The 13,218-nt window shown below is 43.0% G+C and overlaps 1 protein-coding gene across 1 annotated transcript; it reads left to right on the top strand.

Annotated features, from left to right (window-relative positions):
• The first annotated feature begins 856 nt into the window (after nt 1-856).
• LOC149277565 (inhibitor of nuclear factor kappa-B kinase subunit beta-like) lies at nt 857-12,319 on the top strand. The gene is made up of 21 exons (XM_089502711.1): nt 857-913; nt 1,501-1,595; nt 2,252-2,369; nt 2,857-2,926; nt 3,061-3,149; nt 3,800-3,889; nt 5,641-5,765; nt 6,052-6,159; nt 7,032-7,161; nt 7,524-7,718; nt 8,010-8,124; nt 8,287-8,410; nt 8,762-8,913; nt 9,175-9,236; nt 9,379-9,488; nt 9,592-9,641; nt 10,309-10,408; nt 10,491-10,638; nt 10,961-11,091; nt 11,847-11,937; nt 12,251-12,319. The coding sequence occupies exons 1-21, from the start codon at nt 857-859 to the stop codon at nt 12,317-12,319; spliced, it is 2,229 nt and encodes a 742-aa protein (XP_089358837.1).
• The last annotated feature ends 899 nt before the right edge of the window (nt 12,320-13,218 follow it).

The raw sequence follows: 13,218 nt of genomic DNA, 5'->3' as shown, positions 1-13,218 counted from the left end.
GATTTGGAAATCAGAATATAATTAATCCATTTCTACATTTATTGTACATCACTGATTATACTTTTTTTTTAATTGACAAAGTCTCGTATTTTAATAAGCATAGAATGGTTTGGTCAGTAAATCCCCGGCACGCTGTGTGTTTGTAAATCACTCCTCAACTCGTGTTATACCTGTATGTGTAAATGTATATTTCTTTACCACCCCGCCTTTATATTGTACGGCGACTCGTAATATGTTTTTAAATAAAGAATAATGAAAACACATTGTAATCATGACAGCCTTCTCTCTGGCATGGCTCCTTTAAGAGATGCTCCGCCCCCTCTCCATGACATCATACAGGGAACTGAACGAGGAAGTGATTTGCTCACATTGTACATAGGAAGTCAACATCAAGACAAAACTACAACTGTTACGCTGTCATCTGTGATCAGATAGGACAGAAGACGGTCGTCGGGGCCGGATACCAGATCGGATACGGATTACGTTGCCTCTTTCACATGACACACCAGGTACGGAGGCGATAAGGGGGGCAAATAAGAAGGTCCAACCTTGAGTTGCTTTACAGGTATTTTGGTCAAGTAAAGGTTATTATTATTATAGAAACATAGAATGTGACGGGAGATCTGCCCGTTTTCGCTAATGTAGGAACGTAATCAGTTCTTGGTCTCGTCTTACATTTGGGAGCCGTACGCCTATCCGCTGCATGTTTAACCTCCCTTACTGTGTTAACTGTTACCGCTACTGCTGGGAGGCTGAGCCACGTATCTTTTGTGTTGTATTTGTACAGGATGCCATCCCTGCGAGGACCAGCTGGGCTGCTCCTCCGTCCCATACGCAGACCTGTGGTTTGTGGGAGATGAGGGAACGCCTGGGGACCGGTGGATTCGGATATGTCCTGCGTTGGATCAACAAGGTGAAAAGCGGCTTTATTGTTGCGTGGTATGTGTGTATGTGTGCGTGGTATGTGTGTATGTGTGCGGTGTGTGTGACTGGTATGGTTAGGATGCTGTGTCACCCGGCAATTATTCTAATTAGCAAGGCATGTGCCCTAGTTTAATCTTCTTGTGACATGTCTGTGCCGACCTGCTCGGTGTTACAGGAACGCTCCAGCCATAACACGTAGGATATCTGAGTGGTCCACTTGAGTTTGCATGTTGCCCATGTTACAAATGGATGGGAGGAGGTTCTGTAGAACTCTACTAATGCCAATCAGTAGCAAGAATAGTTTCACCATGGAGGAGAAGGGCAGCTTCTGCAGCGGGACTGCAACTTCTGTTATTATTATTATTTATTTTTGTTTTAGAAGGGTTACATTAATATGCGTTATTCTAACGTAGCGGCGTCAGGAACATTAAACTGCCTCTTTGCCGATACTGTTCCCCTTAAGCCTGCTGGGTTTGTAGCATGTTCATTCTGGTCTGACAGGTGCTGCTATCTTAATAATTTATCATTCTGATTGACAGCTCTCGTCTCACGTCCTCATTTTCCATCTTTCTGCAGGAAACCGGTGAACAGGTTGCTATCAAACAGTGTCGTCAGGAGCTGAGCCCCAAAAACCGGGAAAGATGGTGCCTTGAAATTCAGATCATGAAGAAGTGAGATTGGCCTCTGTTTTTCCTCCCCGTTGGTCTCTCCTTTGCTTTTTTTTGTGCCCGCCATCGCGCCGTCCCATGTTTATAACATGCTTTATTACATTAATCATACATATTTTATTTATCTCTTCTGTGTGTTCTGTTTATCTTGTTTTTATAACCCCTGTGGATAAAGAGGAACTGCCGCATTCCAGACTATGCCCAGTCCAGTTTCCTATCCGTATAAAACCCAATTCTGTAGCTGTAGAGACATTTGCTCATTTAACACAGGATTGCATATCCTTGCCTCTTTATCACTCCCATCACTCCTTTATCACTCCCATCACTCCTGTGTTCCAATGGCACGTTGGGTTCACTGATCCAAGTTTAACTTTAAAAGGCTAATTTATTGTTAGAAACCCTTTCGCAATCGTGTTACAGCCAGAAATTTCCTTGTTTTCCATGAAAACAGCTGAGTGACCCCAAACTTTTTTACGGTAGTGTATATTCTTTTCAGTAGCTTTTCTTTGCTCCATGTCCATGTTGTTGCTGCAATTCACGCTTACATTGTTTAAGAATTCTACCAACCTTTCCACTTTTCCTTTTTATATTCTTGTCCGTGGTTCTTTTCTACGCGTCTCGCTCCCACCAATCTCTAATGTTTCTGCTTTCTTTCTTAGGTTAAATCACAAGAACGTGGTCTCGGCCCGTGAGGTTCCGGAGGGGTTGCAGAAACTGGCCCCCAATGACCTTCCACTGCTTGCCATGGAGTACTGCGAGGGTGGAGACCTGCGCAAGGTGTGTGGTTTTTTGTTACATGCCACTTGCTTGAAGTGGATTGTCTGCGCAACAGCCTAGGTGATTGCTATGACGTAGCATTGTGTGCCGACTGTACTCAATACTAGCTTGGGTGCTTTCTGTATACTAGCGTGTACACATTAACCACAGAAAATACAAATATACAGACCGGAAACCACACTGAGCTGATTGTTCATGGCAATGCTAATGAAGTCTGTTCCCCTATAGACTTTCATTAATCACTGAGTCCAACTGGGTGCTTGAGACCGAGGTATTCTATTATTTACCAAAAGGCAGCATGATCAGGAGACAGGGTGTTTGTCTAGTAGATTGGGATAAAATAACAGACCTAGAACACATACAGATGGCTAATGTGCAGCTGCTAGAACTGTTTAGGGGAAAAAGTACAATATTTTTAAAAGTCATTTTAACCTGTAATAAAATAAATGTCGGGAGCTCCCCTTTAAGTGATTTGTCTTTATTCTAGTACCTAAACCAGTTTGAGAACTGCTGCGGCCTTAAAGAAGGAGCCATCCTGACCTTGCTCTGCGACATCTGTAAGTATGCAAAAAAAAATAACCTTTTATGCATCACTTGTGATGTCACAATATTTTTTTTTTATCTCTCTCCAAGGTAGTCGGGGTCTTGTCAGGTCACGGAATACTTCTAATCTATACATGTCTTTCTCCAGCCTCTGCCCTACGGTATCTCCATGAGAATAGAATAATCCACAGGGATCTGAAACCGGAAAACATTGTCCTACAGCCGGGAGAGCACAGGGTGAGTGTATGGGGGTATGGCTTAAAGAAGGGGGCAAAAGGCAATGTCTGGGATCCGTTATGAATGTTAGTCCAGGACTGAGCATCGAAGGATTGGGCACCAGCTGCTAGGATGGGATGGTGCTAGGAATCTTTGGGATCTGTTCACTAAAAGGGGAGTTGAAATGAAAGCTGTGGTTTAAACTCCTTGACATCACTACGCATTGTGAAGGTCCAATCCCAATAACCAAGAGCTGGCCCTGTATAATGTAAAGGGTAAATCAATAAAATTTCTCCAGTCTCTTCACCTGTTGAGGACCAGCCCAGCTTTTCTTCTTGTTGGACCCTGCCAATGTTGGGCCCTCATCATGTATCGTGAACTGAGTAAGTTAAAAACCACAACTCTCACACTTTAACGCATACGATAGCTGGTGGTCCCACCCCATGTCATTTAAGAATTGGGGCAAAATATTCTAGAATGGAATTGGAAGCCTCTGAGTGGGAAGGGTCGAGGTGAGTCGGTGGTCGAGGTGGGTCGGTCAGCGACGAGACGGCTCTGGATTTGATCTGATTAGAGGTGGTTTGTTGCACAAAGTGTTGTGTGAATGTGTATTACACACAGTAATACCGGGGTGGCTCTAGGTAAATGTGGTCCTTTTTTTTTTTTCCCAGCTAATCCATAAAATCATTGACCTGGGATATGCCAAGGAGTTGGATCAGGGCAGTCTATGCACCTCCTTCGTGGGCACCCTGCAGTATCTGGTAAGTGATCAGTATGTTTGGGGGTTCACAGGAATTATGAAGCCCTTCTACAGGCCTTTCTGCTCCTCCGCCATGCAGCCCATACAAATTGCAATACGATGCCACCAGGCAAAGAGAAATGGCCCCATCAGCCCCGTGTTCCCCAACTGGCACGTTACACTTACACACGCTCGTGCTACAAAACGTACACTAACGCACATTTACACACTTATGGTAACACAGAGACACATATATACTTGTGCTAACATGCATTTACACACAATCATGCTAATACTCACACTTATATATATACACTCATGCTAACACACATGCAGAAATGCAAATACACATGCACACTCATGCTAACACATACATACTCATAGACAGTCATGCGCACATTCCCTCTAACACACACTCACTCATACTAACACATGAACATTCATGCATGGATATATACTCTAACTCCGTTATCATCTCTCTCGTTCTTTCCACACCTTTCCTTACCTTCCCGGAGGCTTCTTTCACCGCGGGTTCCCGCTTCTACAAGTGGGCTAGTCCAAGTTGGACCAGCCATTTTTTTAAGAGTTTTGGAGCAGCCCACCCCTGGCTTCATAGATGAGGAGAAATAAGTTTTGGGGGGTAATTATCATCTAATGATTATGTAAATCTTGACAACATTATGTTAACGTGGCTGCTCCTACGGCAGGTTTTCTGATACATCGCAGTACTTATTTTGTTACATTGTTTTGTGTATTATACTGAAAAGAAAATTAAAGAATATGGAAAAGTGACACCAATTAATCAATTCATTTGTCTTCCTTTGTGGATTTCCTAGTTATTTCACGGCCCCTTTTTGCCAGCAAATGATTTAATAACGGATGTTTTTAAGCACCATGTGTAGAAGTATCAGATCCCAAGGCAATTTTCATTATTTCCTATTTGAATTATATGCATTCATCCTAATCTGGGGACAGGGAACGCAACATCTGGCAACCTACCAGCGGGCAGCCTGAGCATGATAGGAAATGTAGCCTACAGCAGCCAGAAGAAGGGTTCTGTGTCCAGGGATTTCATTTCCCTTACCATTCACCCCAGGGACACCCTTTCATTATGTTATACAATGGGGCCTTATCTACCTCCCGTGTTATTCCAGCTATATGGCACTGATTGCTTATCTTTCCCTAAGGGCTGTTTCCTTCCCAGTTTGCAAACACCAAAACAAAACAGACAGAATAAACACAGTAACAGTAGTTTCGGAGCTTTAAGGTTGGTGCATTAACCCTTTCTGGCATATGGGGCCGCCATAGCAGAGTCCCTTCATCTGGCTACCTCCAGCATACTTTCAGTACTTTGAAATGGCATCTGTTGACCTTTCTCCATTTGGAGTCTTCAGAGGGCCGAAGCACACAAGCAACATTAATGGAAGTGCTTTTACGAGATCGTTTGTAAACATGAATGTAGTCTCCAATACCAGGGGTTTGAAGCTATATAAAGGTCATTGATAGACATGATAAAACTTAAAGGATAACACCCATCATCTGACACCTTCCAATACTGGTTTATTACAGCTGTATAGTGTTTTGTTTTATGTGTTAGGTCTGTTAGACGGACACATTAAGGTCTTCTCATACTGCCTTTTGTTAAACAAAAAGAATATCTTGGTCCTAATCACCCAGAGAGACTCTCTGACTAAAGAAGGTCTACGAAGAGAAAGGTCCATTCTCTCACCCTCTGCTTTTTTCTCAATACGTGGGTTTGTAATCCCTCCCCAGGCCCCCGAGTTACTGGAGCAGCAGAAGTACACGGTGACCGTGGATTATTGGAGTTTTGGGACACTGGCGTTCGAGTGCGTAACAGGATTTCGTCCTTTCCTTCCCAACTGGCAGCCAGTGCAATGGTGAGACCGCATGGTGGAACGGGCTTTCCTTCCCTGATGTCTAAAGCCAACCAGCCTTCCCGTTCTGCTTAGCTCTGTCCGTTTTGACCCGGTGACATGCGAGCCGGCTCCAGCACTCCCGTTCATTTAAATAGTAGTGTTTTCCTGTCACTGATCTGTCACTCTGGAGCTGCAGCTTCTCCCAAAGGGAAGTCTTTTTTTTTCCCCCACCTTGTTAATTTGATGAATGCATCACAAAGTAATTACGACATAGTTATGGAACTGGTGGCGTGTATTTGGGGTACAGGCACGGAAAGGTGCGTGAGAAGAGTAACGAGCACATCGTGGTGTATGAAGACCTGTTGGGATCGGTGAAGTTCTCCAGCTTTCTACCAACGCCCAACCAGCTCAGTCCGTAAGTGGATGTTTCCCGCGTTGCCTGTTCTGTTTCTCAAAGAAAATGTCATTTTTCTGGATATTGGGTGATTTACGACGTCTTTTATCTCTCAAGATTTTGGCTGTATATGGCATGATAATCTCTGTGGAATACTCGTGCCATCAGCATGTAAGGTTGCCCCTCCAGAAAGGCTTAGGGGTCTATCGCAATAAGTATGTATTATAAGTGACCGGTTAAAATAGTTTTATCACCAGGGCAACCAGTGGAATGCGCCTGCAACAATTCAGTTGGTTGCTATAGTAATAAACTCTAGAATCGCTTTTGAATATATGACCCCTGCTGATTCTAAAATAAACACTATAGTTTGGTATGGAGTGTAACGAGAAAAATAGAGAAATAAAGAGAATAAAAAGCACCACATTTTAGTATTAGGAAGGGTAACATTTTATAAAATAAATGTTAAATAGATAAAAACAAAAATATGCATAGAAGTTACATTTTCGTGTTTTGGTTTTTATCATACTGCCTTCTGGTAAACTAAAGAATGCCTCGGTCTCAATCACCCAGAAGGACTCTCTGACTAAATAAGGTCTCTGGAGGGGCTTTATTAGCCTAAGCAGGATTTCATTAGCATTGACATGGTGTGTTAGTCCTAGAATGGAGGTGAGCCGGGGATAAGGAAGTAATTGGCAGGTTTTGCCACCAGCTGCCACCTCCGGTCTCCTGATGAAGTATTCGCTTACTTTTAGACTAGTTACCTTCAATTACAATTACAAATAATGATGGTAAAAGCTGTGCAGTTGGTAGTCATCCTTAACTGTTGGACTTTGTATTAAAACCATGACACTCGGCACGCATGATAAATTATAATGCTTGTCACCCTCGCTCAGGATCTTGGCTTCCAAACTGGAACGTTGGCTCCAGCGTATGTTAATGTGGCACCCCAGACAGAGGGGCACTGATCCGCAAAGCCCTGATGTGGGCTGCTTCCAGGCTCTGGACTCCATCCTTAACCTCAAGGTAGGTGATGCACATTAGCAAAAACATCAAGACGGGAAACTAAAAGGTTGTGATCTGAGGAGGAGAACCAGGTAGGAACCAGAAGGATCTAAACAGTTTTCTCTTCCTCCTAAGATTACTCCAGGCAGCTGCGGATCAGCCATTTGTCTGTGTTCTAAATATTTTATTTGTATGTGTTCTAGCTATTTTATCCCAGCCCAGTCTGTTAGACAAATGCCCCGACTCCTTAATAATGCTGCCTGTAATTAACAGTAGAATGGCTCCGTCTTAATCACATTCTGACTAATGAAAGCTAACCGACATTACTGTATACGGAACTGTACTTTATTTTCCCACGGGATATCTCCTTTTATTTGCTGTAGTTGCTGTCTGTGCTAAACATGGTATCGGGCCGTGTGCATACCTACCCCGTGACGGAGGAAGAGACCCTGCAGTCTCTGAAAAGTCGTCTGGAGGAGGACACAGGGATACCAGAGGAGGAACAGGAGCTTCTACAGGCATCTGGACTGGCTCTCAACCCTCTCCAACCCCTCGTGCAATACGTGTCAGACCACAGGGTGAGGGCTTGCAAGCCACAGGTTTACCCATCTAAAATGTCTTGTATGTGTGCAAAAAGAAGAGGTGATAAGGGAGGAGGAAAGCCTTAGCCCATGGGAAGAACGTAGAGGTGGAGCAGGGGAGTATTCCACGTTCCCTGGTGGAGGATATCCAAGGAGAACATCTTCATCTTCTCCTTGGATACCTTTAGCTTACACGATTCCTGGGTGCTGACGTTGGGTATTGGGATGGAGACACACAGAGGCTGCTGCGAAATACCTTATTAAATGGGGTACTGTTTTTGTTGGCAGATTACCGAGGCCCGTCAAGGAGAGAGCGACTTGATATTTCTCTTTGATAACCGGAAGACAGTGTATGAGCCTCAGATATCCCCACGACCTCATCCAGACAGCGTCGGCTGCGTATGTGAGTAGCACAGTAACGAGAGTTGGACCTTTTTTTTTATTGTTTTGAGTTCAATTTAGTTACGTCTCTTGATGAATAAATATTTTGGTACCAGAGAACTGTCTTATTACCTAGCTGGACGCGCCATGACATCACGGCTGCACCTTCGCTTCTGTTTTCCAGTGCAGGACCCCAAGCATCAGCTCACCTATGTCCAGCTGCGCAGGGTCTGGGGTCAGATCTGGCAGACCATTCGGGCCCTCAAAGAGGACTGTACCCGCCTGCAGATGGGACAGCGTGCAACTCTGTAAGAGGGGGACACCTCATACCCCATTCCTGTATAAGTAATTGTGGATGATCGTACACAGTGGCCACTTAACAGCTTGTATATCAAAGTATGGTGGGCAGGAAGGAGACCTTTGACAGCAGTTTTAAAATTTCTCGTATCCGAGTTGTAATCGGCTTACCAAAAGATGGCCAGCTCCTGGAAGAGAAACTTTGGTTGAAGTGGTCAAAATAATTTAGAGAAACAAGTTCTTCTTGGACCATACCACTTCCAGGAGCAAGGAAGCTCTTTGTACAAATACTGAAGGTTTTATATATATATATATCCTAACGAATATACCGGTAGTTAAAGAAAATCATTGTATGTTTTTAGGGTGAATCTTCTGCGTTATAATACAGAACTTTCTAAAAAGAAGAACCTGATGACATCAGAGTGTGAACAGCTAAAAGCCAAGCTAGACTTTTTCCGGAGCAGTATCCAGATCGATCTGGAAAAATACAAGGAACAAATGGAGTTTGGAATCAGTGAGTCCTGAAGCTCCCTATTCCGGGCGTCTTTAGTATAAACTTTTTATTATGTCAGTTGAAGAGATTTGGTAATGTGAAAGCAAAAACTATTTCTGATTTCTCTATCAAGACAGTGTTACACTATAACTCCTGAAAGGAGAAATGTGCATTTTTCTGTAGAGGGGTCTCAGAGACATTTAGATCTACCGGTAATTTTGAACCTTCATTATTACTCGCTCTTTCCTCAATTATTAATGATAATACTTGTTTGGCTTTTAGCGTCTGAGAAGCTACTGTCTACTTGGAAGTATATGGAGAGTGCAGTGGAGCTGTGTGGGAGGGTAAGTAATATATATATATATATATATATATATATATATATATATATATATATATATATATATATATATATATATCTCTGAATATGCTCACTTTAAAAATGGGTCAAATGTAGTGCTTACCTGTATGTTTCACCTTCATCAGGAGCAGGAGGTACAACAACTGGTAGAAAAAATGATGGAATTACAGACAGACAGCGTCGATTTGCAGAGAAACCCACTTGGCAGGAAGTATCGTGGGACGCTTGATGACATGTAAGTGATTCCTTTTTAAGAAGAATAAATACGTTGAATACATTAGTTCTTTTGACTGGATTTCCTGATCTGTGCTTGGAACCTTTTTTTGTTTTGTTTATAGAGAGGAACAAGCTAAGGAATTGTATCGGAAATTGCGAGAGAGGCAGAGAGGTAAGCAGTCTAGAATTTGGCTTGTGGAAGAACATTCTGCTATTCTGGGAGCCAAGGAACTATTTTTATTACTAAAATAATAATAATTAAAAAAAAAAAGTTTTCTACCATATTTTATTTAAAATAAACTGTTCTAGTTTTCCTATAATGGTTTTCATGCAGCAGCGTCCATGAGAAAAACATCCTGACTCATTATTATACTGCCTTCTGGTAAACAATAGAATAGCTCAGTTTGAATCACCCCGTCAGACACTCTGACTAATGAAAGTCTACGGAGGACCAGACATCATTAGCATTGCCATAAAGAATCGTGTTTTGAGCGGGGAAAGTCAGCCAAACCACCACGTTACTGACAACAATGGCGGCCTCCAGGTCTGTAGACAAAAGAAGTTTATTGGGAAAAAAATAGGATAAAACCAGGTTTCAGTCAATGCTAACCTACAGTACTGTATACAGCGCTGGGGTTTAAAGCTTACAGTGAAAAATATTTATTTCTATGTGATTTTAACCCAGATCTGATGTGCTGACATCTGATTCCACCTAAAAAAACAAAAAATGTAGACCTTAACTTATACAACATCAACCCACGTAAACACATGAATAAACCAGGACTTCTGTTCCATCTTATATATGGATACAGGGTTACTTGTAAGGTATTTCTTTTCAGATCAAAGGACAGGAGGCGATAGTCAAGAGATGGTTCGTCTCCTACTCCAGGCTGTCCAAAGTTTTGAGAAGAGAGTTGTGCTAATATATGACCAGCTCAGGTATATAATATCATCTTTGAATACTCCTTGTATTTGCGGATTGTGTTGTCCAATACAATCATTCTTACCTTTTTGTTTGCAGTAAAACGGTGATGTGCAAGAGGAAGGCCCTGGAACTCTCTCCAAAACTGAAAGAGGTCATGGAGCAAATGAGACAAGATGACCAAATGGTTGTAAAAAGACAGGAGAAGAGGCAGCAAGAACTCTGGAATCTCCTGAAGATTGCATGCGTGGGTATCGTACATTCTAACAGGACACCTACCCATCAAATACATGTTGGACACTTATTTCTAAATGAATATGTTTACCTACCCAGCCAATGCATGCCCTGTATGAGAACGTTGTCCTCAAACAATGACCCATCAGTGCCAGTAGGTGGAACAGCAGTTTTAAGACGTTGGTGCTTGATGAACCAGGAAGTTCTGGATTCTTCAACACTGCTATTACAAATGTTGACAAAAATCTATAAAAGTGTCTTTATTTTTCCCCGTTGAGTGTAAGCGGGCATTATTGTGGAAGGTATTTCTTTAACGCTTTATGTTCTCCGCTCAGAGTAAAGTGCGCGGTCCGGTCAGTAGCAGTCCTGACAGTTTGGTTACATCCAGGATGGCGGCACCAGCCACGCTGCTTTCGCATCCTCCAGTCCAGTTAGCCAGCCCATCCCAAGAGCATCTCAGGAAAAGGTGAGTGGAAAAACAGCAGATCATAGATCAGAGAAGTAGCAAGAATTTGTAAGAGGGGGGGAATAATCTGTAGGATATAAACAGGAAGAAGAAAATAGGTAGTTGAAAGGGCTGTGTGTAGTAGAGACAGTGGTAGCTTAGAGAAGATATAGAAACAAAAGATGAGATTGGACAGCAGGAGAGAAGATGGAGGAGATGCAGGAGATTTCTGGTAAATGGAAGGAGAGAGGGTAGTTGCTGGTTAATGACAAACAGACGGCAGGCAAGAGGGTAAGAAGGGTGGTGAATGGCAGGCGAGTTGGTGAAGGAGGCTGGTGGATGGCAGGCGAGTTGGTGAAGGAGGCTGGTGGATGGCAGGCGAGTTGGTGAAGGAGGCTGGTGGATGGCAGGTGAGTTGGTGAAGGAGGCTGGTGGATGGCAGGCGAGAAGGTGATGGAGGAGGCTGGTGGATGGCAGGCGAGAAGGTGATGGAGGAGGCTGGTGGATGGCAGGCGAAAAGGTGATGGAGGAGGCTGGTGGATGGCAGGTGAGTTGGTGAGGGAGGCTGGTGGATGGCAGGCGAGTTGGTGAAGGAGGCTGGTGGATGGCAGGCGAGAAGGTGATGGAGGAGGCTGGTGGATGGCAGGCTAGTAGGTAAAGATGGTGTTGGATAGCAGGCGAGAGGATGGAGGAGGCTGGTGAACAGCAGACGTAGAGAAAGTGGTGTTGAATTAAAGATTGGAAGTGGAAAGGAATAATATATATCTCATTCACAGTGAGGAACTTCTCTCTGAGTCCCGGAGTCTGTGTGGGCAACTGGAACTTTCAATGAGAAACTTCTTGACAGAACGGGACACAAGCCTGGTGGTAGGTATCGTGAAAAGCCTCTGCTCTCGCCCTAGCACACACGATGTTCTATACTGCAGAAAACTAAAGGGTAGTAAGTTAAATCTACACTGTTTTAAAATAATGCACAATGGGCTTAAGAAAGCCGAACCCCAATTTCATAACAAGATCGAACTACAAATTATGTATAATACATGTATGAGTAATGTATGTTATTATTATTATTGTATTATTCATATAGCGCCATCATATTCCACAGCGCTGTACAATGTATAACCATGTATACACACCGATGTCCCATGCCTGTCACATCGTAACTGGAGATACATTTCAGTCTTTAGATTGGTCATGGCTGTCGGCTCAGGAGGAGCAGTTGGTTGGACATCAGAGCACCGGAACGTGAGACCCGATGACGACACGGAGGAGAAGGCCGTACGCAGCATCACATAGAGGATCGTCAGACGCACTTAGCGACGCGCACTCGTCTGCTTTGTGTCCGGTCCCGATTTATAGAATTATGAAATAACGTTGGGTTCCCATCCAGATCTGCGAGTTGCTAGCAATATCCAACACAACGCGACAAAAGGGTTCTTGTGTTATTACCGATTAGAGGCAAGTAACCGCAAAAGAAATACTAAAAAATTTATATTTTTTGTACTTGGTTTTTAGCGGTATGTCCGTATCATAACTATTTTTTTTTTTTTTTTGTGAAATGGCATGTAAAAAGGAATATTTTGGGATTGTCCTTTTTGAATAAATGGATTTTAAAATGTTTTGTTTGGTTTGCTGCATTATTCCTCAGTGGTGAGATGAGCCACAGACAAGTCCAATGATAAAAAAAAAAAGGATGGTCGAATGGTTCTTATCTGCCATGACATTATGGGGCTCACACACTTCTATACATTATAAGGGGCAGACCCCAGTGAGCTTCCGAATGATTGGGTGGACCCTGCTTAATGCATAATTAAATCAGTGAGACTTCAGGAAGATCACCCTACTGATTGAAATATGCATTATGTGGGGCCAGCTCTGCCTTTCTTGTAGCAGAAGCTTTCTAGTGATGACCCTGCATAATGCATAATGAATTTAGTAAACTCAAACCACCTGCACACTTCCCTTCTTAAGTGAATATCTCCCTTAATCATTATGTATGTAAATGCACTCTAAAGGGACTAAGTATTTTAACACAATAACTGTCAAGGAAGGATAAAGGGTTCAACCAGATAACTGCGTTGTATTTGCAGTAATTACCATCCGTCCCGGTTTGGTTGAAAAGTCTTAAAGAGTTTTTTGCACACAAAA

Source organism: Sceloporus occidentalis, unplaced genomic scaffold (genome assembly GCF_023333645.1).
Source record: "Sceloporus occidentalis isolate IW3139 unplaced genomic scaffold, rSceOcc1.0.p SCAF_209, whole genome shotgun sequence".
NCBI lineage: Eukaryota > Metazoa > Chordata > Lepidosauria > Squamata > Phrynosomatidae > Sceloporus > Sceloporus occidentalis.
Note: the sequence above shows the minus strand (reverse complement) of the source record. Positions and strands in the feature narration are given on the sequence as shown.